Source organism: Podarcis bocagei, assembly GCF_964188305.1.
Source record: "Podarcis bocagei genome assembly, chromosome: 5".
NCBI classification, from domain to species: domain Eukaryota; kingdom Metazoa; phylum Chordata; class Lepidosauria; order Squamata; family Lacertidae; genus Podarcis; species Podarcis bocagei.
Genome location: NC_138129.1, coordinates 16,067,152 through 16,093,432, shown reverse-complemented (window position 1 = coordinate 16,093,432; position 26,281 = coordinate 16,067,152). Strand labels below are relative to the sequence as shown.

The window sequence follows — 26,281 nt, the reverse complement described above, 5'->3', positions numbered from 1 at the left end:
GTTTGCTAGGTGCTCTGTGGAAAAGAGAAATGGCTCTGTGCCAGTTCGGAGAACTCGGACCCAACCATAGCTCCCTAGAAGTTAGTGAGCTGCGTCTCTTTTCTCTGACCAGTGGCCGTGTTAGCTGGGGATGACGTAGGTTGTGGTCCAAAAACATGGGGCAGCAATGGATGGGTATAGCCAGAATGAATTATAGAATGGGTGGCGTAATAAGAGGGACGCGGGTGGCGCTGTGGGTTAAACCACAGAGCCTAGAACTTGCCGATCAGAAGGTCGGCGGTTCAAATCCCCGTGACAGGGGTGAGCTCCCGTTGCTCGGTCCCTGCTCCTGCCAACCTAGCAGTTCGAAAGCACGTCAAAGTGCAAGTAGATAAATAGGTACCACTCCGGCGGGAAGGTAAACGGCATTTCTGTGCGCTGCTCTGGTTCGCCAGAAGCGGCTTAGTCATGCTGGCCACAAAACCCGGAAGCTGCACACCGGTTCCCTCGGCCAATAAAGCGAGATAAGCACCGCAACCCCAGAGTCGGCCACGACTGGACCTAATGGTCAGGGGTCCCTTTACCTTTACCTAGTGTAATAAGAGGAGGAAACTTCTTAATCTTCTAATTGACTTATCAAACAAGGAGGCTAGAAACTGACCCTTGCCATTATTGCACATGTCTGTGTACTCAGTGCATATAAGTGAAGAGGTCTACAGTCTACATTCATCCTGACCGTTCAATCAGACCTCCACATACAGGAGCAGTATACCTTGGAATGCCGTATGCTAGGCACAGACATGGGATGGTTGTCTTTATGCCTACCTTGTGAGCTTCTGGGTACCTTCACTTGGAAACAGAAGGCTAGACTAGATGGACCAGATTTCCTCGTATCTGTGCAAAATGTGGGGATATCTCTGCACATTTAGCTTCAGCTATGTATGTGGGAAAGCTGGTGTGTAGGTGAAAGCTTTTTCCAACTCTTGTGTTCTTTGTCTTCATGCACTATGGAATATGGGACTCTTCATGCATGTGTGCCTTGCAATCTAAGCAGTCAGCGTTCCAGTTCTTGGGCATTGGGTTTTGTCAGCCGAGAAACCACTGGGGTTGCATGCAATGAATATATATGGCAATGAATGTCAGAAATTATTTGTTGGTTGCCAAGAGACGGGAACTGGGAGGCCAAGAGAGGCAGGGAAGCAGGGAGAGAGATATGCATGCCTATATCTTGTTTGTAAGCATCACTAAACAAGAATTTTGCTGCATTCTGCTCCAGCAGTGATTCAATTGTGGGAGATGGAGGCTGGCAAGATGGAGAGACATTTGCGCAAGTGATCTTGGTTAGCACTGTAGCCTTGCTCCTAAACAGAGCGTTGGGAGTTCTCCTGGGCAACACATGTTTGGCAGCTGCCTCTATTATTGTCCTGCTGGAACAATAGGCAAAGAAAGTTTCAGTGCTGGATCCAGCATTCCTTGAGCACCCAAGGCTTCAGACGCCTTTGGAAGGAAGAACTAAAGTGGCAGTGTTTGTGGCCCCTAATATTTTCTAGGAGTGGTTCAAACTTGATCTGTTACAAGCTGTGCCCTGGAGTGTTACATCCTCCGACTTCATTGTGTGTGGAGGCGATGGGGGACGGACGGACAGGATCCAGTGCAACTGAAATAGTAGGGCTTAAATTTCTTTTGTGGCTCAGTATCCAACATGTCAGGGACGCAGGTGGCGCTGTGGGTTAAACCACAGAGCCTAGGACTTGCCGATCAGAAGGTTGGCGGTTCGAATCCCGCCACGGGGTGAGCTCCCGTTGCTCAGTCTCTGCTCCTGCCAACCTAGCAGTTTGAAAGCACATCAAAGTGCAAGTAGATAAATAGGTACCGCTCTGGCGGGAAGGTAAACGGCGTTTCCGTGCGCTGCTCTGGTTCACCAGAAGCGGCTTTGTCATGCTGGCCACATGACCCGGAAGCTGTACGCTGGCTCCCTCGGCCAATAAAGCGAAATGAGCACCACAACCCCAGAGTCGGTCACGACTGGACCTAATGGTCAGGGGTCCCTTTACCTTTACCTTATCCAACATGTCAAGTTCTTGGGCCGTGTACACACCATGGGCAGAAGTGCAGAAGCCCTGCGTAAGGACTTCCCCTTGCGGAATGGGGCTTTCCCCCTTCTCCCCTTTTGATCCCCATCATAGCTCAAGGAGGAATTTGGGGGGGGGGAGGACCCAGAATAGCATACAGCAGGGGGAGGAAAGCTGGGGATTGTTCTTTCTGTTGAACTGCATCGATTGTGCGGACGGAATATTTGTAATAGTGTGACACTAAATTCCACCTCGTACATTAAATAATAGTAATCCTGAGAGCTGTACTTGGTTGAAAGTTCTTGGAATCATAGATCTGAGGGGGAGATTGCAGTTCCAAGGATTCTGAGCGGGTGGGTGTGCTTTAAATGCATGGTGTGTACGAAGACTGGTTTTAGGGCTTCACGGGAAAGGTTTTGACCAGAGCAACTCGCTGGATTTCTCTCCTTCCCTGGCAGAAAAGCTCGTGGCAATTCATTTATTACTTCGGGAGACGTTCCTGGGGGGTGGTTGAGGGAAATGTTGTTGCGGTAACCACAGACAACAGACCCTGCAGTTAGCAGTGTTGAAATTTTTATTGCAGGTCTCATGAGAACTAGAAGTTCTCTCTTTGAAGTGCAGCAGATGTGAAATTTTTCTCTCTCTCTGCCTGTAGTCAGGAAAAGAGATTGGAAAAAAAAAGTTGGGGAAAGGGCCTAGCTCTGTGGCAAGCCACCTGCTTCGCAAGCAGGAAGGTCCTAGGTTCAAATTCTGCCACCTCCGGTTAAAAGGAATCCAACGTAGCCTGACCCCCTCTCTCTGAAAGCCTAGAGTGCCGCTTCCAGTTGGAATAGCAGTGGAATACGAATAGTAGACAAATCGTTGGACTTGGTATTAAGGCAGCTGCTCGTATTCCAGTCTACTGGATTGTAGAGAAGAGCTTGAGGATGGGAGGGTTGTCTGGAAAGTAAAAGCAAATGGAACAACAGAGTGACTTTTCTCCTAGAGTGTCTTACAATGAGACACGTAGAGCTGCCAAATCTTTTAAAAGATTGTTCATGTTGTAATTTCAAGCTGTTGAGAGGTCTGGTTGTTGGTGTGGTTTAATGCTAACAGGGAGAGTTCCTAAATGGGTGCTGTTACCTACAGAGTGCTTCCTGGACATGTGATAGATGCTGGTCTGTTTCGAATTCTTGCCTGATATTATTTGAGTGGGTGGGTCTTATGTAGACAGTGTTATGAACTTAGGCACAGGGGTACCTCGAGTTACATACGCTTCAGGTTACAGACGCTTCAGGTTACAGACTCCGCTAACCCAGAAATAGTACCTTGGGCTAAGAACTTTGCTTCAGGATGAGAACAGAAATCATGCTCCAACGGCGCAGCAGCAGCAGGAGGCCCCCATTAGCTAAAGGTTCAGGTTAAGAACAGTTTCAGGTTAAGAACGAACATCCAGAACGAATTAAGTACGTAACCTGAGGTACCACTGTATATAAGATAGGCGCCAAATGGCACCTTAAACCTAGGTTACGGTTGCCACAACGGAATGTCTATTCACCAGGGGGTTGGACTGGATGACCCCCGAGGTCCCTTACAGTGCTACGATTCTATGATTCTACGATCTCGGCTACATAGCTTGGCCGTAGTTTGCCCTTAAAACAATTCACTTGTCCCAATATGCAAAGAGAAACACACACAGTGGAAATGGAAATAGTATTAACTATGGACTGAGGCAGAAGTTTCTAAACTGTTAGTCTCCAACCCAGAAATCTCCACGTAGTTGCAACTGGACCCATGCCAGTGCCTGGCTAATTTCTAAGACTGTAGGTAGGCGCCCATGTATGTGGGGAACTGAACCATGCGACTCTTCCTGCCTCACCCCTTTGAGGGGGAAGAATCATATGATACACATATAATACAGTTGTCCACATGTACATGCTGCAAGTCAGGTGTGATTTAGGATGCTTGGGTATTTCCCTCCATTACCACACCAGAATCTGTAGTAAACATCTGGACCAGTCAGTCAGTTAGTAATAATAATAATAATAATAATAATAATAATAATAATAATAATAATAATATATTATTATTATTTATACCCCACACATCTGCTTGGGTTCCCCAGACACTCTGGGCAGCTTCCATCAGAATATTAAAATTCAATAGTCTATTAAACATTAAAAGCTTCCCTAAACAGTTGAGTTACTACCCCTCTGTAGAGAATCACTTGGCTACCCATCACACCATAAGGCCTGTAACAGTGTCCTGACTCCTCTTCCCTCGTACTCTGAGCAAAGCTTCTCCTGGAAGGAGGAACTTCATGGAGCGGGAACAGATTCCTTTCTATAGCTTTTTTTGTGGTGGAAAGTACAGATTTCGGCACATATTGGTTCTTCGCAGCCAGCGTGCTATGGGTTCAGCATGTACTTTCTGAGTCTCTATATATTAGTACCAAATGTAACACACATACATCTCCCCTCAAAATTCCTGCATATGGAGACGTTTGGCTGGGACTTGGAGTGCTCTTGTAGGTAGGCCTTTTGAACTCAGATTGAGAAACCAGAGTTTAAATTCCCAACTGGAGACAACGTGTTCTATAGAGAGAGTCTGGCTACAAAAAAATCCCCCTCCGATCTGGTGCCCTCCCAGTGTTTCAGGGAGCCATTGTGGGCTCATAATCCAAAACATCTGGACGGCGCCAGCTTGCAGAAGGCTACCAGGCAACCTCACCAAGAGCGTTGCACTCTCTTGTAGCCTTAGCCATAGGGCTGTTGAGAGGATTACAAGGATGCTGCAGGCTCGTTTAGGCCACCGATACAGGCGTAAAGAAATACAGTGAACAATGGCAAACGTAGCCAAAGTTAAAACCATGGAGTTACTACCAAATCATTACCAAACTTAAAACCATGGAGAGACCTGGTCTGAACAAAGACATTGGATTCTTATCCCATTATACATGACTAAGCCATTTCTCACCTTCTCACCCCTGGCCTTTTCCTGTAAGACCTATTACAATCGTTAAGAGTCGTCAACAGGCTCATCTCAGCTATCTGCCAATCTCCCATTCCCACCACCCTTCTGAGTAATACCCCTCCCTATATAGAAGGGTCTGGCAACTTCTGTTTCAGTGTATCTGAAGAAGTGTGCATGCACACGAAAGCTCATACCAAGAACTAACTTAGTTGGTCTTTAAGGTGCTACTGGAGTGATTTTTTTTATGTAGCCAAAGTTGTCATGAACAATAAGTGAACCATAAATCATATTAAGAACTTAAATAAAGATGCAAAAATTAATATCAATAACAGCAACAACCCCCCTCCAAAACCCCCACAAAACAATACCGCAGCCCAAGTGTCTTTTCAGCAGCCTCAGCTTTTGTAGCTGGAGTCAACCAGGGCCCTGTTTTCCCAGAATAGCTAGAAGGGTAGGACTCGAACCAGTGGCTTCAAGTTACAAGAAAGGAGATTCCAACTAAACATGAGGGGAAGCTTTCTGATGGTAAGAACTGTTTGACAGTGGAACAGACTCCCTCCGAAGGTGAACTCTCCTTCCCCGGAGGTTTTTAAGCAGACGTTGGATGGCCATCTGTTATGGATGCTTTAGCTGAGATTCCTGCATTGCAGCGGGTCAGACTAGATGACCCTTGGGTCCCTTCCAACTCTCTGATTCTATGAAAAATGCCTATAAGACAGGGAACAGGTCTTCCCGGACTCACAGCCAAGATGGTATACCTCATCCTTGACATTTCTGTGCCTTAACCAGACTCCCAGTGTCGTGGGAGGAAATCTAAGCACAGTTCATCTTCCTTCGATTCCTAGCTTAAATCAAACAAACAGAACTTGGTTTCTAATTTTTGTGGCTCCCTGACGTGTTAACGCTTGGGTTTTTTAGCATTTTGCTTGATCAGCACCAGCCTTGGCCATTGGAGCTGGTACAATTCAGGCTTGGTGAGGAATCCTCCTTGTATGACAATGCTTACATGGTGGAGAGGGCAGGGAGCTGGTTGAAGAAAACAAACCTGAATTAAGTCTTGCTGCTGCATTCTGGGGTTTTTTCTTTCTTTCAGTCATGCAGGCATTTAGTTTCTGGGCCAAATTCAGAGTTCAGCTGCAATATTCAGGACATTGCAGGAAAGAGCTGCAAGTAAGGTGAAAGGGACTAACTTACTGGTAATTTAAGCTGCTTCTCCGTAAAGCAAAGAAAATACAGTGGTACCTCGCAAGATGAATGCCTCGCAAGACGAAAGAGTTTTCTGTTTTTTGAGTCGTTCCGCAAGACGAATTTCCCTATGGGCTTGCTTCGCAAGACAAAACGTCTTGCGAGTTTGTTTCCTTTTTCTTAAAGCCGCTAAGCCAGTAATAGCCGTTAAGCCGCTAATAGCCGTGCTTCGCAAGACGAAAAAACCGCAAGACGAAGAGACTCGCGGAACGGATTAATTTCGTCTTGCGAGGCACCACTGTAAAAAGGTCATTAGGTGACTATCTGTTGGCTTAGCTCAGCATAAGATGGAAGGAACCTGATGCATACATGGAGGTCAGAGGAAGGAGGCCAGGATAACTTAAAAGGGATATCGTTTGTTCTATCACAGCAGTTTTTCTTCACTGCGAAATATCCTTCTGAAGGATGCTTGCAGTGGTGAAGAGGAACCATGGGCCATTAATAGCTACAGAATCCTATGAAAATGAGTTTCAGGCGATTTAAGGCCGGTCGCTTCATTATCCTGAGCACTATGTAAAGTAAGGACTCCAGTTGGAACCTATATTGTATTGTAAATGTTCCTGTACAGCGTTCTTGTTTCCATGGATACATTTGCAGTGATTTGCAAGCTGCAATGTAGCTCCTGTTCCTTTGATAGAAAAGAAGGGGAAAGCAGCAGCCAGGTTCCTAGCTAGGAAGAAACTCTGTCATTGACAATCTGAACAGCGTGAGCTTCAAGCTGTTTCACATAACTTTTAAGAGGAGGTCAGGACTTGATAGGACAGGATGTATGTCTATCCTCAATTTTATATGTATTTAGCAGATATTGGATTTAAGGACTGGAGCAATCTGTGTCCTGGGGAATTGCAAGGTTCTGATGGATTACCTTGCCCAGTACTTTTGGTCATCCCCTGTCAGGTGTGTTGTGCGTAGGGTGGACACTTGTTTCATATGGGGTGACTATCCTCTGCCCTGCTTTGCAGACGTGCAGGGGTTCCTGGTTTGTACTTAAGTGTTACAGTAGTTTGGAAAGAAACACATGAAGCTGTGTCCTATTGAATTGGAACTGGTGGCCCATTTAAACCCAGAAGCCGCTGACTGGGCAGGAAAGAGCCACTACGCAAACTCTGCGGCAGGTGGATTGCTGTTGCTTATTAGGAGGAAGAAGAACAGGGGAGGTTGACGCAGTGCTAATGCACTGGCAGGAGTCCTGCATTGGCTCTGCTGATGAGTTTGCACTGGGCTGACCTCTCAGCTGCCTCTTCCTCCTGGAAAGCAAAAGGGACTCACCTCCTGGGAAATTAGTGTGGCAGCTCCATACCACCTGGTGAGCTGCTTCTGTTTAGACCTGTTCTCTCTAGGAAGAAGTTCTTTAGGGTCTTGGGCAGAGGCCTTCCCCAGTCCTGTTTCCAAAGGCCCATTTAGCTGGTGATCTAACATGGGAAGTTAACACAAGTAAAGCATTGCCATACGGATGAGCAGTAGTCCCTCTCTAGCAATGTGGAGTTGTCTCCTCCATGCTTAGAGGATTCAACTGGGTTTCAAGCTGATGTTACTGTTTCCCCCTTGCCTTAAAATGGCAAAAGGAGTAGCTTTATAAACTTGCAGAGATGCTATATGTTGTAAGGATTTCTCCTTGGGCAATGGAACCTTTCTCCTATGTACCCCCCAAATCTGTTCTGGGGGTTCCCTCAACCCTCTGGGGCAGATTTGGGAATGGTAAGAGAGAGGGGAAGTTGCACTGTGCTGGTGGTAACCCTTGTGATCAGAGTTATTTAGTTCAGCCCTACTGATATGAAAAGTGAAAGAAAACCTAAATCTTCATTTCTCTTTCCTCCCTCCCTGCAGTACTGTTGTTTTTGTGGAAAACAATAGTTAACAGATTTAGCTGCTGCAATGGCAAAGAATTGAAACAGCCCCATCTCCCTGCCCCCTGGCATCACGACTCCAATCTGCCCCAGACCCCCATCCCCACCCCGCTTGCCTTTTGTGAAACACAACCCACCAAAGTATGTGAAAATGGCTGCATTCAGACAGCGCCTTATTCCATTTTCTCCACCTGATATTTTCAGGGGTTTTCCTGTGTGATATTCCACATAGCATTAAGAGTAGCTTCTGGAAAACCAGGGGACTCTAGTGGAAGTTCAGCACTAATTTCTGTGTTGACGGGACGGGACAACCATTTGCAACTTTGTTAACTCAGAAAATCACAGGAGTTTTGCAGTGTAATTAAATGTGATGAATTTTTTTTTTTTTGGGGGGGGTTGTATCCTGGCATATGGTTCTTTCCTGCTGTTTAGAATTTAGCATGACATGGATGCATGTTGATCAAAAAGCCAGAGTTCCATAATGCAACAGGTAATGCAGCGTAAAAGGAACATTATGATCTTGGACAGAAACACCAGTCCGATAATCCCCACACCTGTCCCATCTACCTTGGACCTTCCAGGTGTCTCCTAGAGCTCACTTTAAACTCTTGCAATTCTGGATTGCAATGGAAGAGCAGTTGTGGGCAAGCTATCTTTCAGGGCAGGTTTCATTTTTGAGTTCTTTTGCCGCAATTGGATTTTTTTCACTAGAGGAACCCTGATAATCTCGTAGAAAACTCCAGGGCTATGTTTGAAACCCCTTTCTTTGTTTAAAGACCACTTACTCAATTTACTCAAAGGTAAAGGACCCCTGACAGTTAAGTCCAGTTTCAGGATTCGAACCGCCGATCTTTCCATCGGCAAGCCCAGTGGTTTAGACCACAGCGCCATCCGCGTCCCTCTGCTATATTGGGGTTGCCATATTTCAAGAAGTAAAAATCCGGACACAAAAAGTTTTCCGTCATTGGAATCCCGGACATGGGACATTGGAACTTGACGGATTGGCTTTGTTGTTGTTGTTTAGTCGTTTAGTCGTGTCTGACTCTTCGTGACCCCATGGACCAGAGCACGAATTGGCTTAGTCAACAGATTCATAGCTAAGCATGCCTAGTTCTTCCAGTCTGTAGAAGCAAAAGCAGGTTTTCCTTCTAATCTAATGCCTTTTACTTGTTTTGTGTAAAAGAGACTATGAGTAATTTTCTTTCTTTCTACAGCTTGGCAGATGCAGAGGCTGAAAAGATTTCTCTGTTGTCCTCATGTAAATTCCCACCCACCACACAGGGAGATTGTATCTTGAGCTCTTTTGCCTGACAACCTGTTTTTGTGTGCCTGCCCATAAATATTTTTGTTTCTTCCAGCTTTGTGGGGTTGCTGGTTGTGGCAGTGGCCAGATCAGATCTAGCAACAAGGCTCTGGATCTGCTTAGCCTGAGTTGCAAAAGGTCTCTCTTTGTTCTTCTTCTTCCAGCTAAGATAGGGGGTTGATTGTCTTCCTACTTTGCATTACCCACCTATTTTACACTTCCCTGCTGTTGTTAAAATAAAAAAATTCCTTCCAGTAGCACCTTAAAGACCAACTAAGTTAGTTCTTGGTATGAGCTTTCGTGTGCATGCACACTTCTTCAGATACACTGAAACAGAAGTTGCCAGATCCTTCTATATAGTGAGAAGGTGGGGAGGGGTGTTACTCAGAAGGGTGGTGGGAATGGGAGATTGGCAGATAGCTGAGAGAGCCTCTTGACGACTCTTAACGACTGTAATAGGTCTTACAGGAAAAGGCAAGGGGTGGGAAGGTGAGAAATGGTTTAGTTATGTATCTCACTATACATAACTAAACCATTTCTCACCTTCCCACCCCTTGCCTTTTCCTGTAAGACCTATTACAGTCGTTAAGAGTCGTCAAGAGGCTCTCTCAGCTATCTGCCAATCTCCCATTCCCACCACCCTTCTGAGTAACACCCCTCCCCACCTTCTCACTATATAGAAGGATCTGGCAACTTCTGTTTCAGTGTATCTGAAGAAGTGTGCATGCACACGAAAGCTCATACCAAGAACTAACTTAGTTGGTCTTTAAGGTGCTACTGGAAGGAATTTTTTTATTTTGACTATGGCAGACCAACACGGCTACCTATCTACTGCTGTTGTTAGGAAGCTATTGTTAAAAAATGAAGAATAAAAGTTGTGTGTATTACGTGTACCCTAATAATCTATATTGCTATTGGAGCTGGTGGGGGAGTTCTAGTGCTTAGGGCAGCCTCCCCCCCCCCCCAAGCAAACCAGGTAAACTGTTGTGGGCAGCACAGACAAATCCCACAACCAAGCACACACCACAGCCTATTCTACTACCTTTGCTGTAAACTGCTTGCAGGTGTTTAATTTGAGAAAGTGGTACATACATTTCTAGAGAGGGTGCAAAGTAGGGCTGGTGAGGATGATGATGATGATGATGATGATGATGATGATGATGATTATACCCCATCCACCTGGCTGGGTTTCCCCAGCCACTCAGGGCGGCTTCCAGCACAATATTAAAATACAACGATTCATCAAATATTAAAAGCTTCCCTGAACAGGGCTGCCTTCAGATGTCTTCTAAAAGTCAGATAGTTGTTTATTTCTTTGACATCTGATGGGAGGGCGTTCCACAGGGAGGGTGCCACTACCAAGAAGGCCCTCTGCCTGGTTCCCTGTAACTTCACTTCTCACAGTGAGGGAACCACCAGAAGGCCCTTGGAGCTGGACCTCAGTGTCCGGGCTGAACGATGGGGGTGGAGACGCTCCTTCAGATATACTGGACCAAGGCCATTTAGGGCGTTAAAGGTCAGCACCAACACTTTGAATTGTGCCCGGAAACATACTGGGAGCCAATGTAGGTCTTTCAGGACCAGTGTTATGCGGTCTTGGTGGCCGCTCCCAGTCACCAGGCTAGCTGCCGCATTCTGGATTAGTTGTAGTTTCCGGGTCACCTTCAAAGGTAGCCCCAGGTAGAGCGCATTGCAGTAGTTCAAGCAGGAGATAACCAGAGCGTGCACCACTCTGGCAAGACAGTCCACGGGCAGGTAGGGTCTCAGCCTGCGTACCAGATGGAGCTGGTGAATAGCTGCCCTGGACACAGAATTGACCTGTGCCTCCATGGACAGCTGCGAGTCCAAAATGGCTCCCAGGCTGCATACCTGGTCCTTCAGGGGCACAATTACCCCATTCAGAACCAGGGAGACCTCCACACCTGCCTGCCTCCCGCCCTCTCTCCCCCAGAAACAGTACTTCTGTCTTGTCAGGATTCAACCTCAATCTGTTAGCCGCCATCCATCCTCCAACCGCCGAATGAGACCTTGGAGCCTAGGGAAAACCAGTGGTCTGATGGAGAAGTCTACAGGGGTTGCATTTCTTTCCAGTAGCACCTTAAAGACCAACTAAGTTAGTTCTTGGTATGAGCTTTCGTGTGCATGCACACTTCTTCAGATGCACACGAAAGCTCATACCAAGAACTAACTTAGTTGGTCTTTAAGGTGCTACTGGAAGGAATTTTTTTATTTTGACTATGGCAGACCAACACGGCTACCTATCTGTAACAGGGGTTGCATTTGACACACAAGCTTTGAGTTTCCTTGCACAGTGGGAAGTGTCCATTCGGACTTGCTGGTTTGATGGTCCTTACTAGCCAGCTTGGGTCACTGAAGCACACAGGATTGGGTGAACAGAATAAAGAGTGTTTGTACCACTCATTGCTTGAGGTGGGATTGACTATAAGTGCATGCAGATGTCATAACTGATGAAAGAATTAGACACCCGGGGTGTGTGCGTATATAACAATCACACACACACACACACACACACACTGGTATCTCGGTTTTTGAGCGTCTCAGAAGCCAACGTTTCGAAACCCAAACGCTGAAAACCTGGGAGTAAATGCTTCCGTTTTCGAACGCGTCTCAGAAGTCGAATGGTTTCCGCTGCCTTTTTTCCAATTGTCCTCATTGATTTTGCAGACTGCCCTTTGCACCTCGGTTGTCGAACGTTTTGGAAGTCGTATGTATGGTCTTCCAGAACAGATTACGTTCAACAACCGAGGTACCACTGTATATATAATTTTTTAAATGTTCCAATATTAATTGTATTAGGCTTGAATTTGTGTGTCTGCATTTGATGACTCCAGCATTGCATTCCTTCCCTTTCTGACCCGGAAAGTGGTACAAATTGTCACCTGGGATGTTTTGCGTTGTCTGTTTTGAGTTAGCACCAGGGCGAAATCCAGCGTCTCCTTGATAGGTTCCAAGGAACAGATAGGGGCAGCAATGTCAACAACCCTGTCGATGGGCTGATCACTAAGAAAACAGTGACAAAGTAGGACATTTGAGACCCAAATGGCCTGAGCAGTTAGGGCCACCCCAAGGTAGTTGTGGGGTTGAAGTCGCCGGTATGGAGCCAATGAATGTTTTACTTCTCATAACCTGTAGCCTTTCTTAATGTACGTAGAAGGATGTTTATGCTTTAAGAATGTTCAGATGTTTTATGGCTGTTTGTGTGCTGTGCCTATAAAACCTTCGTGGCAGCAGACCTTAAGCGGCCGTTCGGCTAGAACAACTTCGTTAAGTTGAGCTCTGTCCTATTGCAATAGTCTCCAATAAACTCCAGGTCCCTAACTCGATCTGCTGAAGTTTGCTGCTCCGTCACCTGGGCAACAAGCAGGTGCTGTAGAAGTACCGTATTTTTCGCTCTATAGGACGCTCCTTGTTTTAGAGGGGGAGAATAAGAAAAAAAATTATCCCCCTCTCTGCTCAGCGCCCCTTCAGCCAAGCGGCAGGAGAAACGGAGCCCCTTCCATTTCTCCTCCTGCTTCGCTGAAGGTGTGCTGCGCATCTCTCCCTCTCTGCTGAAACCAGGAGAGTCTTGCTCTCCAGGCTTCAGCGAAAGCAACGTGAAGCCAAGGAGTGCAGAGGGAGCGCTCCCTCTGCGCTTCGGAGGCTTCACATTGCTATTGCTGAAGCCAAGGAGCCTGCATTCGCTCCATAGGACGCACACACATTTCCCCTTAATTTTTGGAGGGGGGAAAGTGCATCCTATAGAAGGAAAAATACGGTAAATTCTTACCACGTTAACTGTCATGTGGTGTTCACCTAAATAGTCTGTCCAAGATTTCAGGCAGGGAGTCCCCCTCTCAGGCCTACTTGAAGATGTTAGGAATTTAAACAGGCACCTTCCGCTCCATTCAGGAGGCGCGCTGAGCCAGCCTGTATCTATTCATGCTTATTTATTTATTTATTTTGAAAAGTTTATGTCCTTCCTTTCCCGCTCAAAAAAGGAATCCTTGGCAGCTGACAAATCAGGGGAAAGTAAAAAAAAAAAAGGTAATAAAAATACTATATTAGCCTAATAGTCACAACAGTAAACAATACCTAGGGTTAGCAGTAATTAAACAAAATGCTTTGAAAATCTAGGAAATTGCCAGCCAAAGGACTTTTTAAATAGCCATCTTTAGTTGGAAGAGCCTAGGGTCTTAAAAAGAGAGTACGCAGTTGCATTTTGGCCTCATTCAGCGGGGTCATTTTTAGGCATGGGTTGAAGTGGCTGTAACATTAACCGCTCTCGAGTTGACACTAGATGCAGTCTGCTTGCTTTTATATTATCTGTCCTTTTGCCTCCCGTAGATCTGCATATAACCTTTTCTGTGTTTTGCCTTGTGTCTCGTTAATGTTGGTTGTGGCGTCGTGCCACGTAGCTAGGATAGCACCTCGATCCTGACCGCGATCCTTTCTCCGCCTGTCTTGGGCCCAAGGTACCTAGCGACACCCGACACAACTCTCTGCAAGAAACGTCAGTGGTTCTAATTTTAGGTTTGACCACGTTCTCTTTGCCGTGTTTCCCGAGTGTTTGTGGTTTCAGCCAGTGATTAATCAGTAATGCCATGAAGCAGCTCATGAGTTGCCATTCACAGGGTGAATTTGATGTGTGATGACAGCTTGAGGATCACTTGATTGATATTTTTATAATCACGTTTCCGATGAAGTTTCCTTCTGGCATTAAGATAAAATTATTCGGGCCTTGTTTTGGATGCCCTTACAGTTTAAACGGAACAGCAAACATTTTTGACTTGAGTTGTTAAATCTTTATCCCTCTTTCTCTTCTCCCTTCTAAATAAATACAACAGTTTTTAAAATCTGCTTTCAGTTTTAGAAAAACAAAAACTTTTAAATGCAGAAACGCAGCCAGGAGATAACTTCATCCCATTGTATTTTGTGTGTGCTTCCTTTAGTTGATAATCAAAACTTAACCTACCTGATGTTTTATTACTATTAATGTGTTTAATAATATATCCGCTGCTGTTACTTCTGTTTTTCATAAATCTTTATTGTATCTTTTGTCCTTTCAAGGTTTTCAGTAAACGAATCTTAGGACCACATCATTATTTTTTTATTTACATTGTGAATTTCTAAGAAGTTTTGCCAGAAGAAGGAAGGGATACTTTATGGCATGGTTTTATTATAATAATTTGGAATATTATTATTATTATTATTATTATTATTATTATTATTATTATTATTAAAGAGACTGGATAAATTGTCTTAGAGAAGATTGGAAAACATTTATTGAATATATGGGAAATAATTGTGTACAGCTGAAAAAGCTGGCAGCATTCAACAGTGTAAATAAGTTTTGATGGATGCAGTAATGAAATATTGAATGGTATATTTTATGTAAAATATGCAGGAATTTATGATAAGTAAAATGAACCATGGAAAGAGAAGAAGGGAAGTCATTGATATCTTAAGGATGTAAAAATGAGTATTTTAAATTGTAAAACAGAAAATTTAATAAGAATTATATGCAAAAAAAGAGAGAGGGGATAGATATTCTCTCATCCCCCCATCCCCTCCATCTGCAGCTACAGCACCTAAAAATAATTTTTGCATTTTAAGATTGGGGCGTTCTTAAGAGAGTTGTAAGGCCCTGTCTTTATGATGTTTCTGGGTCATTCCAGGTTCAGTTCAATGCATATATTGAATGCATGTAAACAAGGTGCTTGCTTGTATGTAAATGCCGCCTTGAGTTCTGTCAGGGAAAAAGATGGGGTATTAATTAATTAATTAATTACAGCAGTAAGGCATTCCTCACTCACTGCCAGGCTTCCAAGCCAGCCCCCACTTTTCTTTTCAAGTCCCTTCAACTTGAGTGGGGAGGTTGGTTGCTTAAGGAGTTGTCTTCGCCATCCCAGCGTAAGGTGCTGTTGCTTGCACAAGCTATGTTTGTGCATGCAAAGCATTATGGTCTGCAAAGGGTGTGTGTATGGGTGGGTGGGCATAAACTCTATAAAGTTGAGAAAGTTGACCCTTTCGTTGCAATTGCCTCAGTTTTTGGGTAAATTCTGGCTGTAGGAAAACCGAAGCCCCAAATCTAGTCCCCCACCCCCCAAGACTAAAAAGCTCATGTCATCAACATGGGATTTATTCAATTGAATTTGCAACGGTCCTAGTTTTTTTCCTGTGAAAAATGTAATTATGCGAAACAATATATACTGGGATACCTAGCAAGAAAAAGAATAATAATAATAATTTATTTATACCCCACCCATCTGGCTGGGTTTCCCCAGCCACTCTGGGTGGCTTCCAACAGAATATTAAAATACAATAGTCTAAATAACGTAATGGTAAGTATCAGGAAAGATACGGCTTGTGGAGCACAGTGCAGTGGAGCCCCATTCCGGAGCCCCGTTCGCATCCTGAACAGAACGTAAGACGTGACTGCGCATCTGCGGGTCATGTTTCGCCGCTTCTACGTATGCACGTGACATCATTTTGACCGTCTGCGCATGCGCGAGCAGCAAAACCCGGAAGTAACACACTCCGTTACTTCCAGGTCGCCGCGGAGCGCAACCCAAAAATACTTATCTTGAAGCGTATTTATCCCAAGGTATGAGTGTATATCTTGGTGGAAGAACAGTTACCCAGTTTAAGAAAGTGTTCACTGGTTAACCCATATGTGTTTTTAATATGTGTACAGTAGCAACACTATTTTTCAAAGAAATAAGCCTGCTTTCTTTGGTTTTTTTATGTTTTTAGATACTGCATCTGTTGCAACAGGTCCCATCTAGGAAGAGGCGTTTCCCTGTCTGAGAGAAAAGGGGAAATGCTTCTTCCATGGTGGGGCCAGCTACCCATGGCTTTTCTAAGAACCATTAAAAAAAATATCACTCATATTTATTTCCGAATCTGAGGTCATCATTGGTAGTCCTCGTCCGAGTGTCACTGCCAAGTCAGATCCTGTGGGTGGCTATGGGATGTGCTGCTAGTGTGTGAAAACAGTCCAGATCCAAGGATCCCCAGGCATGCACCTCCCAATGGTGGGGAGACATCGGGTGCTATCCTGGTGCCTGCGCATCTTCACTTGGTCGCAAGTGGCCAATAGCCAGTTGCAAAAAGCGCCTGGTTCCTGGCTAATTTAGAACGCTGCTTTCCAGAGAAGCTCACGTGCTGCTAATTTAGATAGGGTTGGGCAAAGACTTTTAACATAAGCTGAAGCTTTCATTTTCTGAAGGTTTTAATTTTATTGATTAATGTATGTTGTGCATTTTGTAGTGTACATAATACCTCCTTATGGTTCGGATTGTGTATTGATGATGTTTAGCATGCCGTCCAGGGAACTTTGGTAGCAGAGCAGCATAGAAATTACATTAATACATAACTTCTGCTGCCCAGTTTAATCAGAGGCACCTTTTTTTAATGGGCTGGAAACTCTTTTAGTAGATTAGACTAACCAATGAATTGAACCAAATGTTCAACCCTGACTAAGTCATTGTGGAAGGCTTAGGCCATCAAAAATAAGACCATAAGCCATGGGCGTAGCCATGGGTTTATGTTGGATTTAAGTATTTTTTATTGATTTACTTGATTTGAGAAGGGGGAGCTGCTCCCCAGGACTACTTGCATCAAACAGAGCACGTTTCCAACTCCAGCAAAATGTTTTTAGTGGCAATCTTCTTCTTCTTTCTCTAAAGAATTTTTTTGGGGGAAAATTTCCTTCCTTGAAGGAGGACTACAAATGGGAGCGCAAAGCAGTTAACTCGTGTCAGCAGATATTTTCTTTCTTTCATCCAGGGTCCCAGATAAGTTTATTTTCTGCCGAAACCAGCACAAGTCTCAGCCTGTTAAGGAAATGGGGGAGTTTGTTTGCATGGCAACTTCAAGGAAATCTGAATAGGGTGTGGGAGAGGAAGGGGGAAAGAGTAAAGAGTGCAAGCGCCTTGTGTTGTTTTACAACAAACGCCTCATAATCGCTGCCAGAAAAAGAGAGGAGCCTTCACTATTGTGGCAATACAGGTTTAAACATGGAGTCAGTGACAACAGGCTGGAATGTTTAACAAAACCTGAAAAGGCCTTTACTCTAATTATAGCTAGAAGCAACCGGCCAGTACCTTGGAGATGCAGTGATGAGGAGAGCCTTAATGAAATTGCCTCACAGGCATGGCTGAGGTGGACAGAGGACTCTGTTTTGACAAGAGCACTTGTTTTGTTGAAATCTTGACCAAAAGCGTTGAGTTCTTTAAACATATTTTGTTAAATAAAGATATTGTATATCATTAAGCTCAACTTCAGCAGGTCACTGGCTTCTTGTGAAAAGCCTTGACTAAGCAAAAGCTAGACATGCTCTGCAGTCTGAGTGGGAGTGCTGAAAGGAGTATTGATTGATTGATTGATTATTGACTACGTCTGAAGGTGATGTGCAGTGTTGTTGTTTAGTCGTTTAGTCATGTCCGACTCTTCGTGACCCCATGGACCAGAGCACGCCAGGCACTCCTGTCTTCCACTGCCTCCTGAATTTGGTCAAACTCATGCTGGTAGCTTCGAGAACACTGTCCAACCATCTCGTCCTCTGTCGTCCCCGTCTCCTTGTGCCCTCCATCTTTCCCAACATCAGGGTCTTTTCCAGGGAGTCTTCTCTTCTCATGAGGTGGCCAAAGTACAGTGGTGCCTCGCAAGACGAAATTAATTCGTTCTGCAAGTCTCTTCGTCTTGCGAGTTTTTCGTCTTGCGATGCACGGTTTCCCATAGGAATGCATTGAAAATCAATTAATGCGTTCCTATGGAAACCGCCTTCAGACCAGGTCCGGGGACAGTCTGTCCCCGACCTCTTCTGAAGGCTGGGGGGGGCAAGGGCTTTTCTTCCCACCCCCAGCATTTTTAAAAACCCCGGGACAGCGGAGGACTTCTCCGCTGTCCGGGGCGATCTTAAAATGCTGGCGGGCGGCATTTTAAAATCGCCCCGGGACAGCGGAGGACTTCTCCGCTGTCCGGGGCGATTTAAAAGCCCCTGGGAAGGCAGGCAGGGGGGAAAAAGACTTTTGCCCCCCGCCAGCCTTCAGAAGAGGTCCAGGACCTCTTCTGAAGGCGGGCGGGGGGCAAAAGTCTTTGCTCCCCCCCCGCCTTCAAAAGCTGTCCTGGACAGGCTTCGCGGACCTATCCCGCTGCTTGTGGAGAGTTGCCAGCATGCCGAAGCCTGCGCGCGCTGAGATCAGTGCGCCCAGGCTTCGCGGCCCCACCGCCCGGCTTCGGAGCATCGTTCCGAAGCCGGGCGGCGGCGGGAGGTGTTCCCGCCCCGCCGCCCGGCTTCGGAGGAGCCTTCCGAAGCCCGGCGGCGGGTGGAGGTGTTCCCGCCCCACTGCCCGGCTTCGGAGGAGCCTTCCGAAGCCCGGTGGCGGCGGGAGGAGGTGTCCCCGCCCCGCCGCCAGGCTTCGGAGGAGGTCCGAGGACAGTGGGGAAGACGCGCTGCGCTTCCCCGCTGTCCCGGAGATTTCCCTATGGGCTGTCGTCTTGCGAAGCAAGCCCATAGGGAAATTCGTTTTGCGAAGCGCCTCCAAAACGGAAAACCCTTTCGTCTAGCGGGTTTTCCGTCTTGCGAGGCGTTCGTCTTGCGGGGCACCACTGTATTGGAGCCTCAGCTTCACAATCTGTCCTTCCAGTGAGCACTCAGGGCTAATTTCCTTAAGAATGGATGCATTTGATCTTCTTGCAGTACAAACCCAAGAGTGCAGTACAATCAATTAAAAGCTGTTACACACACACACACACACACACACACACACACACACATGGAACATAAATGAAATCAGTGCGTTTTTTCTAGAAAAAGAGGTGCCAGAACTTGCCATGAACACCTCCCTCATTCTCTTACAATGGCAGTGGCGCCAACCTGAAAGGTGCCGGAATTGAATGCCCTGAATGACACCATATACAGCAGGCACTTATGGCAAAGGCCCATTTATCCAACTGGGAAAGCCTGCCAGAACAAAAATACCTTGTTGCTAAGCTTTTTATGATATACAGTATAATGAAATGTATCACAAAACGTATGTGGCAAAAAAGTGGACTGTAAATAAAAGAAGCTTCTTGTTCCTATGCTTGGTCTTTTAACCACAACTCCAGACATTTTTATGACACCCATCCGCACTGTGCTTGGTTTTAAAAGAGCTGATATGCAGTAGAATTATTAAGGAAGAAAAATGGCACTTGGCATAGACCAGTTGGTTCCCAACATTTTTTGGCCCCACCTAAGCATCTCTAAAATCCTGATGCCCGCCCCCCATTACATATAATTCTTATTATTCAAAAAGTGAACTCCTATTCACATGGAGGAAGCCTAAAAGGCCATTCACTGTTAATAACTCATTCTTGAATTGCCCCCCCTTAAAAAACAAATTGTCCCCCTGTGGGGCGTGTGCCCCACGTTGGGAACCATGAGCATAGACAGTGAGTACCTTCCCACAGACGTGGGTGACTGTGGCTCACACTTGGAATCCCACTGGTAAATCTTACGTTGATACTTCAAGTGTCAGAACCTAGGTGCCAAAAGGCTCTCAAAACCAAGGTTGCAGTTGCCAAAACATAATGTCTAGTTGCCATTTTGGGGCAAGAAGGCTCTAAAGTCTTATTTTTCAAATGATGGACTGACTGTGGTTTATTCTCAGTTAAATATCTGGCTAGTTCAGATGACTCCTTTGCGCTAGGTCAGGCATGCCCAAACTTGACCCTCCAGGTGTTTTGGGACTACAGTTCCCATCATCCCTGACCAGTGGTCCTGTTAGCTAGGGACGGTGAGAGTTTTAGTCCCAAAACATCTGGAGGGCCGAGTTTGGGGATGCCTGAGCTAGGTTAAGAACTTTGAGATCTTAATGGTGACTGCTCCTGCTCAGGCTGCACAGAAAAAGCATTTTAGTTCTAGATACTCGTTCTGATGGTGCAGATAAAATATAACGGATAGAATTCTACAGGATGTGTTGCTAGTGTGTGAAAACAGTCAAGATCCAAAGATCCCTCAGGTATATGCACCTGGTGGAGACATTAGGCACCATTCCGGCACCCAGGCATTCCGGCATCGGTCACAAGTGGCCGATATGCAGGTGCAAAATGCACTTGGACCCTTGCGAATTTTGAATGCTGGGTATTCCCAGAATTCATATCCCTTCTCTGCCATGAATCTCACTGGGTGTCCTTGGGCCAAGTTTTAGCTTAACCTACCTCATGGGGTTGTTGAGAGGTTACTGTAGAGAGGGGAAGACCCGTCCCTGCCCCCCTGAGCTTCTTGGAAGAAAGTTGGGATACAAGAAATAAGTAATTAGATGGTAGCGGTTTATAAATAATAAACAGTACAAATAAGCACTTGGCAACTGTTTTGCATGCTGCTCTTGGACTTCTAGATAACCAGGAGACAATAGACAAGCATAGTGGCAGCTTCTAGAATATCTAGGTATTTCCCAGTATCGTTAGAATCGTGCAAGCAGGAGTGTTTGGCTGGCTTCTCGCCTGCTGGCTGGCTCCATCTCCATGTCCAACTCATCCCTTCACATGGCAGAAGGAAGGCAGGGCCAGGACATCCCTGCTCGCCCTCAGGTGATTCTAATAACATGGGGAGGGGGATTGAATGCCCAAAGATGGTCTATGAGAAGTAGGTGGCAGAGGAGCGACTTGTGTTAACCCTCCTGGTGCTGCAGGTTGACCAAAAGGCAGTCGATTGCAGCTCGGCGGCTGGTTTTGCTCAGCTTACCAGCCATTTCAGAAGACGATTTTCCTGACTTAGGTGTTGTGACGTGTGCAGATGGCAAGCACAGACCACAGAAGCTGATAAGATCATAGCTTGCCTATTTAAAAACTATACACTGAGGACACCTGAAAAAAGAAAAGGGATGGTGCATATTAGGAGTGAGAAACACAGGACTTTGGAGCAACTAAATGTGGTATGGAAATTAGGAATGCAGTAGGAACCTTAAGGAAGGGTGTATGTGAAAATGTGTTGGCTTCTCAATTCAGCCAAGGGAGATGGTGTTAAATGTTCCATAGTCCATATAAGTGCTTTCCTTCCTTCCACAGATGATGTTGGGTTACAGCTCCCCTCAACCCTGACTTTTGGCTAAGCTGGCTGTGGATGATGGGAGTTGGAGGCCAACAGTATCTGGGTACTCGAGGTTGAATTGGAAGCCCAGCTTTAGAGGGAGGCGAGTGTTCACGTCTGTCCTCTCAAACTGCAGAATGCAGTCAGTATGGCCGATATATTAGTAGTGAGTAGGTTATTCCTGTCTGCTTCTGTGGAAGAGGAAGTACTTAGCTGCGGGAATAAACTTCAGCCATGTCGTTTGTCATCTCAGTAGGTGAAAATGCACCAAGTGAGCAGGAGTACTTTTTTCCTGGCTGTAAACTGTTCTGAGAGAGTTAAGTGTGAAGGTAGCCTAAGCCCATTCCCCACAACAGAGTGAATAAACCTCTGCAGCTGAGGTGACCTCTGTCAAAAGTGCTAGGTGCCATTGGAGGTGGCTGTTGCTATTCATCACCATTTTGTGAACATCCAGGAGCCATCTAGCTGGCTGGTGGTTACAATGCAGTGCTGGACTAGATGAATTATTGCATGCTATTGTGTGTCATTAACTAATCATTAACTTTCTGAGTGTGGATCCTGATGTGGTCAAAACAGATCAAGATAGGAGGTGATCAGCGGGCAACACAAACACACAAAATGCACTTTTAGAAAAACAAAACTCTACTCCAGAAACAACCTGATGAGGATTGAGTATGCTCAGTGGGCACTGAATGTTGACTGGCTGTTTTGGAGACGAGACGGAATGGTATGGCGTTGTCTTGGAAGAAGCTGGTTGGAAGCCTAAACCAACCCATGGGCCTCTGTTGTCTGTCTGCTGGTTTAAACCTTCCCATTTATTTTTTTGCTTTGCTTTTTATTTCACTGGTCCTTCTCTCTATCTGCTTTCTGGTTCTCGTAGCCCAGTGATGGCTTGGCTCTCCTGCTCCCAACTATTCGCTGCTCTCCTATGTGAAGAATCTTGACTGTGTCTTCTGTCTGTCTTTAACCTCACAGGCTCGCCCACCACTTCATTTACCCTCAAGCCATCGTCCAGCCCAGCGTGGTCATCCCGACCCCCGTACAGTCGATGACATCTCCCTACATAGACTACGCAACGGCGACCCAGGCCTACTCGCAATTCACCACCACCGCTGCCTACGACCAGTATCCGTACGCTGCCTCTCCCGCTGCTGGCTACATGGGATATGGCTACACGGGGGCTGTCCAGCCACCTCTCACCGCCTCCAATCCTGCAGTAGCCGCTTCCACCGCCTTCATGCAGTATCCAGCCACACAGCTGCAACCCGACCGTATGCAGTAGATGATGACGGCAGCATCACCTCCATCCTTTTGGAGAAGGACTATTTCTTTCTTCCCATGATGGAGTGGAAATAAATTTTTTTTTTCTTTAGTGGGTGGGGATTGGGGCCGGAATCCGTGAGACGAAAGAGGAAAGCAGTTCAAAAATAAATAAATCGGGAGTTTCTTAAAAGACTTTTTAGGAAGAATGCATATCAATACCTAAGCTATTTATAGTGTTACAGGCAAGCTTTGCAAAGGAAAAGGAAAAAAGAAAAGACATTCATAACAAACAAACTTTCGTAAGCTCTCTCTCTTTTAATGAAGACAAATAATTGTTGCAGAGGTGGACTGTAAGCGACTTAAAGAGGAAAACCGCAGGTCTGCGCACACTTAAATCAGTCTGCTTCCACCGGCCATCATTTTCTCACTCCCTGCTCCTGCTTTTATGCACTACTTAACTCTATTGAACTCTGCAGGCTGGCCATTTGCTCTTGCCACAGAAGGTACCCGGAGAATACAGTAATGAGAAAAAAAAAGCAACCTTTTTCTTTTTGGCTTTGTAATATTCAAGATGCCTTACGGAGGAAAGAAAGAAAGAACCTATTTTAATATTTATTGTGATCTTTTTTATTATTATTATTCACGGGAGCTGTGAAGTGCAGGTGGAAGAATAGTAATATCTGCCTTGTTTAATTCTCAACTAAATTATTGTATGTAGGTGAAGAAAAACGTTCCTAAGTAACGCTAAATCACTTTCAACATGCAAAAAAAGGGAATATTGGCTCGAAGGACGTTGGAATATTCCTTTAGTCAACGCACTGTAATTTTCTCTCTTCTTCTTCTTGTAATTGTTACTCTTTTAAGATTATCTCAAAAGTTTTAGGTATATTTTTTAAAGCAAAAAAAGGAAGGAAAAAAAAGAATACTGAACATATTGTCTACTTTGATAGATCTTTTGTTTATAATGCTGCAAAGCCTAGAGAAATTTTACAGTATTTATATAAAAAGCTAAGCAAGGGCCCGTGGGTCCGTCAGTGCTTAGGAGAATGTCAGGAATGGATCAGAGTTTTTAAAAGGTGTTTCACACTTGAACAAAGAAAGGGTTTAAAACGTGACATTTTTTATACCCAGTGGTACAAACTGCTGATTTAAGCAAAGGACACAGTGTAAGTTAAGTGCATTTTTACAAAAGAAGAGCAATAAACTATTTTGATTTTTAAAACGACGTCGCATTGTCTCTTGAAGCCCTGTAGCAGATGGGGATGTGGGCTGTGGCAAAGTTGGCCCAGGTTGGTAGACAATGGGCTGCTGTGGCCTATTATTTGCAAGGGCCCTGGGAGAAGGAAAGCCTCCAAGGGTATGCCAATCAGTGAAGTCCAAGTCATCTGCTTTGAGGAAAGGTACACATGGTTAGCAGGTTACTGACAGAATACCGTGCACTCAGATTCAGTACAAACTTTGAATTAGTGACACCTAACTTGCAAGCTATTAGGGAAGCGGGTGGCGCTGTGGGTTAAACCACAGAGCCTAGCGCTTGCCGATTAGAAGGTTGGCGGTTCAAATCCCTGTGATGGGGTGAGCTTCCGTTGCTTGGTCCCTGCTCCTGCCAACCTAGCAGTTCGAAAGCATGTCAAAGTGCAAGTAGATAAATAGGTACCACTCTGGCGGGAAGGTAAACGGCGTTTCCGTGCGCTGCTCTGGTTCGCCAGAAGCAGCTTAGTCATGCTGGCCACATGACGCCGGCTCCCTCAGCCAATAAAGCGAGATGAGCGCCGCAACCCCAGAGTCGGCCACGACTGGACCTAATGGTCAGGGGTCCCTTTACCTTTAACTTGCAAGATAAGAGGATTTTAAATAAATTATATAACTTAGTTGGCGAGTGGGTTACATCTAGAAATCAACAGAAGTGGGAATGCAGTTTAATTAAGTAGTTGTCATTTGATACATGGTGTTGGGTTTGGAAGCATGGAACCATATCAGGTTCTTGGTATGAACTTCAGGAAAGGTGGGGTTTTTTTTTGCAAAAACTTGTTCCGATAGTATCTAGCCCCACTTCTGCTTAATAAAATGTATTCAGGGCTTGTTGGAGCTGTAATCTTTCCTAGGGCAGATGTGTTGCACAACTTTTGGTCATGGCCTAAAATAAAAACAACAGAGAGTCTTGTGGCACTTTTTAAAAAAACGAACAAATGTATTATGGCATAAGCTTTCATGAACTAGAGCCCACTTCGTCAGATGTGAGAATGTAAAATAATGCATTAGATTTCTGTCGTAAACGAAACTGAAAATATAAGACGTCATACACTACTATTGGACGCTGAAGTAATGTTGCTGTATTATAGTAACCGCTTTGCCATGCTATAATCTAGTATCAGAATACTGGGACAAGGATTCATGTATCAACAGCTGCATGTTTAGCCTTACGTTTTAAATGGAAAAAGCTCAACACTCCTCCTTTGGATTAACTGGTTCCTGAAAATATGGGATACGGGCTGTAAACTTACCTTTTTGTCAACAGCTTTGAGGTTGTTGGTTGTTTTTTTTAAAAAAATACAATCTAGTGAACTTTTTAATGAAATAAATAAATAATAATATTGTCAGAGTGAGAGGAGGAAGGTTACGAGCTAATCGATTCATTGCGAGATGGAGATTATATATCCTGTGCTGGAATAATAAAAGTACAAAATGCAGCACGTAGGATACCCTCTCCTGGGAATATTATAAAAAAGCTAAGGTAGTTTAAGTTCATAACCATTTGCTAAAACAAGTATATGTATTCGCAGCATAATGCTTTTTGATAGTCATTATCTGTTTTTTAAAAGAGAGGTCTACCATTGGCTATTAAGAACGTGAGAGCTGATGGAATTTCTAAGTGTCCAGTTGGCTAGAGGCCAAGGGATGTGGGTGAGCTTCTGTCTTTCATGGCCTGTTTAGTGGGCTTCCTGAGGCCATTCAGAAACAGGATGCTGGTTTACATGGACCTTTGCTCCAGCAGGGCTCTTACATCCATGAGTTACAGCTGGGCCAGATGGCTGTGCTCTTTCCAGGTTGGTGGAGTCCTCTTCTGTCTCTCAACCCTCTCAGTTGTTTAATTTTTGAGGATTATACTTGGATATAAAAATTGTGGACAGAGGATAGTGTTTTTCTGAGGTCTATACTGCAAGTGACAGACATGTGATTGCAATTTCCCTGCATCTCCCTCGTAATGTGTAGCTGGGAGCAAACGTGCGATGTGAAGGCATTATGTTAGCATTTTCCTATACCTTGTTCTGCTTTATTGGGTGTTTCTTGTAGACATGGGGAAACACCAACCCAACGTCACCATGTTACACTGCCATCTTTTTCTTCAAGTGCACATGACAGGGGCATCAAAGGTTGAAGGGGCCCTCACCTTCCATAAAGCATGTAGTTCTGCTGGAGGATGGCATTTTAACCACCTCCATTTTGCAGTCTTTATCATTTCGCCTCTTTTCATTTTATCCACGACAGGCAAGCAACCGAACCAGAGCTATTTATTTCAAGCAACGGCTCATCACACAGGATT

At 45.1% G+C, this 26,281-nt stretch overlaps 1 protein-coding gene and 1 long non-coding RNA gene across 2 annotated transcripts in view; both read left to right on the top strand.

The window, feature by feature from the left end:
- RBM38 (RNA binding motif protein 38) overlaps positions 1 to 23,959 on the top strand; it is a 34,517-nt gene extending 10,558 nt beyond the window's left edge. Inside the window, exon 4 of the mRNA XM_081196666.1 lies at positions 22,450 to 23,959. Within this exon, the coding sequence (XP_081052792.1) occupies positions 22,450 to 22,756 (307 nt within the window). The 3' untranslated portion in view covers positions 22,757 to 23,959. The remainder of the gene's footprint in view (positions 1 to 22,449) is intronic.
- On the top strand, positions 18,622 to 22,100 carry LOC308588426. The gene is made up of 2 exons (XR_014008748.1): positions 18,622 to 18,673; positions 18,797 to 22,100. It is a non-coding gene; the product is annotated as an uncharacterized lncRNA (long non-coding RNA).
- Positions 23,960 to 26,281: the final 2,322 nt, after the last annotated feature.